We start from the raw sequence: 2,277 nt of genomic DNA, 5'->3' as shown, positions 1-2,277 counted from the left end.
TAACCAACCCACAAATTAACCAACACGCAGATTAACCAACCCACAAATTAACCAACACGCAGATTAACCAACCCACAAATTAACCAACACGCAGATTAACCAACCCACAAATTAACCAACACGCAGATTAACCAACCCACAAATTAACCAACACGCAGATTAACCAACCCACAAATTAACCAACACGCAGATTAACCAACCCACAAATTAACCAACACGCAGATTAACCAACACGCAGATTAACCAACCTGCAGATTAACCAACACGCAGATTAACCAACCCACAAATTAACCAACACGCAGATTAACCAACCTGCAGATTAACCAACCTGCAGATTAACCAACCCACAAATTAACCAACCCACAAATTAACCAACACGCAGATTAACCAACACAAAGATTAACCAACACGAAGATTAACCAACCTGCTGATTAACCAACCCGCTGATTAACCAACCTTCAGATTAACCAACCTGCAGATTATCCAACCCGTAGATTAACAAACTGCAGATTAACCGACCTGCAGATTAACCAAACTGCAGATTAACCAACTCGAAGATTAACCAACCCGTAGATTAACCAACTCGAAGATTAACCAACCTGCAGATTAACCAACCCGCAGATTAACCAACTCACTGAAAGGTTTTCTTCCTTGTGGTCTCATTAAACATGAGTCTGAAGCCAGGTTTGGGTGATATGAAGGCATTTTGTTTTACCGCAGTATGAAAATGACTGTATATAAAAATGACTGCATATAAAAATGACCATATATAAAAATGACTGTATTTAAAAATGACTGTATAGAAATGATGACTGTATACAGAGGTGCACATAGCCGGTGCGCTTGCGCTGTCAAAAAAAGAAAAAGTGCACCAGATGGGATGTCATAAAGCTCACTTGCGTACCTAAGATTGTACCTGATTGTCTGTCAAAACAACAGGGCTCTAGATTGCGACCAGTTTGGTCGCAAATGTGACCCTATTTCTTAAAAAATAAAAAATAAATAAAATCTAGCTGCACTGGTGTGACTGGATCGCTGTTTGGTGCTCATCAAGCCTCTAACAGCGGTTAACCAGATCCTTATGTCCTATGTCAGGACACAAGGATTAAACAGACACTGCCTTCAACAAATCAGACAAAGTCCAGAGCCGTTTTATCCAATCAGAGCAGAGCAGGGCGGGACTTTCAGTCAGAGCAGTTTTCAGCAGCGGCTGCAGTGATCAGTCCTGATATCTCCTCCTGCACTTTGCTCCTGAACTACCGGAGACTTTGGTCTGTAAAACCTAACTTTATATTAAATCTATGTTCAGAATGTTGTTATTGAACAGATCTGTCCAGGACTGTCATCCTGAGAGTCCTGCTGCTCTGAGTGACAGCATGTCAGAGCAGCAGAGAGTTTAACACCTAACAGTACATGCTCACAAACCCTTCATTAKTAATGAGTCAACACGCCACAGAGCCCCGCCCCCAGGTAGTGCTGTATATGGTGTTATTTTCTAAAGGTTATACGGTGGTGTGAAAATGACACGTGACCCCAGCAGCCGTACCTGACGTAAACTAAGAGGATGAGCTGTGGCTGTGCAGCGCTACATTTAGCCAGGATGCTGGTAGTGATGGTGAAGGCAGAGAAGCTGTTTGGAGGAGGGATGTTGTAGTACAGGGAGATCTGCAGAACAACACACACACAGTAACATGTTGGGAAGATAAACTGAGGGAAGYTGTGCAGAAGTGTGGAGGTTTCATGCAGGTGGGGGGTACCTGTGTCAGCACACAGCTCTGGCCCTCAGCACTGATGGAGTACTCTCCAGGCACCTGACTGAGCTGCTCCTCCTGGTACAGCAGCCTGTTGTCCTGGTTCACAGTGAACACTTGGTCCTGGCCTCCTGACGAGGACACCCTGACCGTGGTGGTGCCCTGAGGACTGTAGGTGGCCGCTGCATACCTGGCCAGAGCCTGGAGGGCCACCACCGAGTCCTGCAGAGCACAGGGGGCTGCTTTCAGTGGCTGCACAGTTAAAGACCCTCTGCCAACACCCAGAGTCCCGCCGTACCTGTGTGGAGGAGAAACCACCGTACGGGTTCTGCTGCTGGACCAGCCAGCGGACGATGCTGGACACGTTATCCAGACTGAAGCCCTGCAAGGGGGGAGGGGTGAGCAGAGCCAGCAGCACGTAGGAGGTCATCTCCACTTCTAGAGAGCCTGCACTGTCCCCAGAAGTGCCCTGCCTCTTCCAGTGCCGGGTGCCGCCTGCAACAGTTAGCATGTTAGCATGTTAGCA

General features: G+C 47.0%; 1 protein-coding gene across 1 annotated transcript in view; it reads right to left on the bottom strand.

The window, feature by feature from the left end:
- LOC106533136 (alpha-2-macroglobulin) overlaps positions 1 to 2,277 on the bottom strand; it is a gene marked incomplete at its 5' end in the record, with an annotated part of 14,472 nt that overhangs the window by 9,164 nt on the left and 3,031 nt on the right. Inside the window, 3 exon segments of the mRNA XM_014029377.1 lie at positions 1,547 to 1,665; positions 1,758 to 1,973; positions 2,050 to 2,246. Coding sequence (XP_013884831.1) covers positions 1,547 to 1,665; positions 1,758 to 1,973; positions 2,050 to 2,246 — 532 coding nt within the window.

This window comes from Austrofundulus limnaeus, unplaced genomic scaffold, assembly GCF_001266775.1.
Source record: "Austrofundulus limnaeus strain Quisiro unplaced genomic scaffold, Austrofundulus_limnaeus-1.0 Scaffold891, whole genome shotgun sequence".
NCBI lineage: Eukaryota > Metazoa > Chordata > Actinopteri > Cyprinodontiformes > Rivulidae > Austrofundulus > Austrofundulus limnaeus.
The sequence above is the reverse complement of the archived record's forward strand: the minus strand, read 5'-3'. Positions and strand labels throughout refer to the sequence as shown.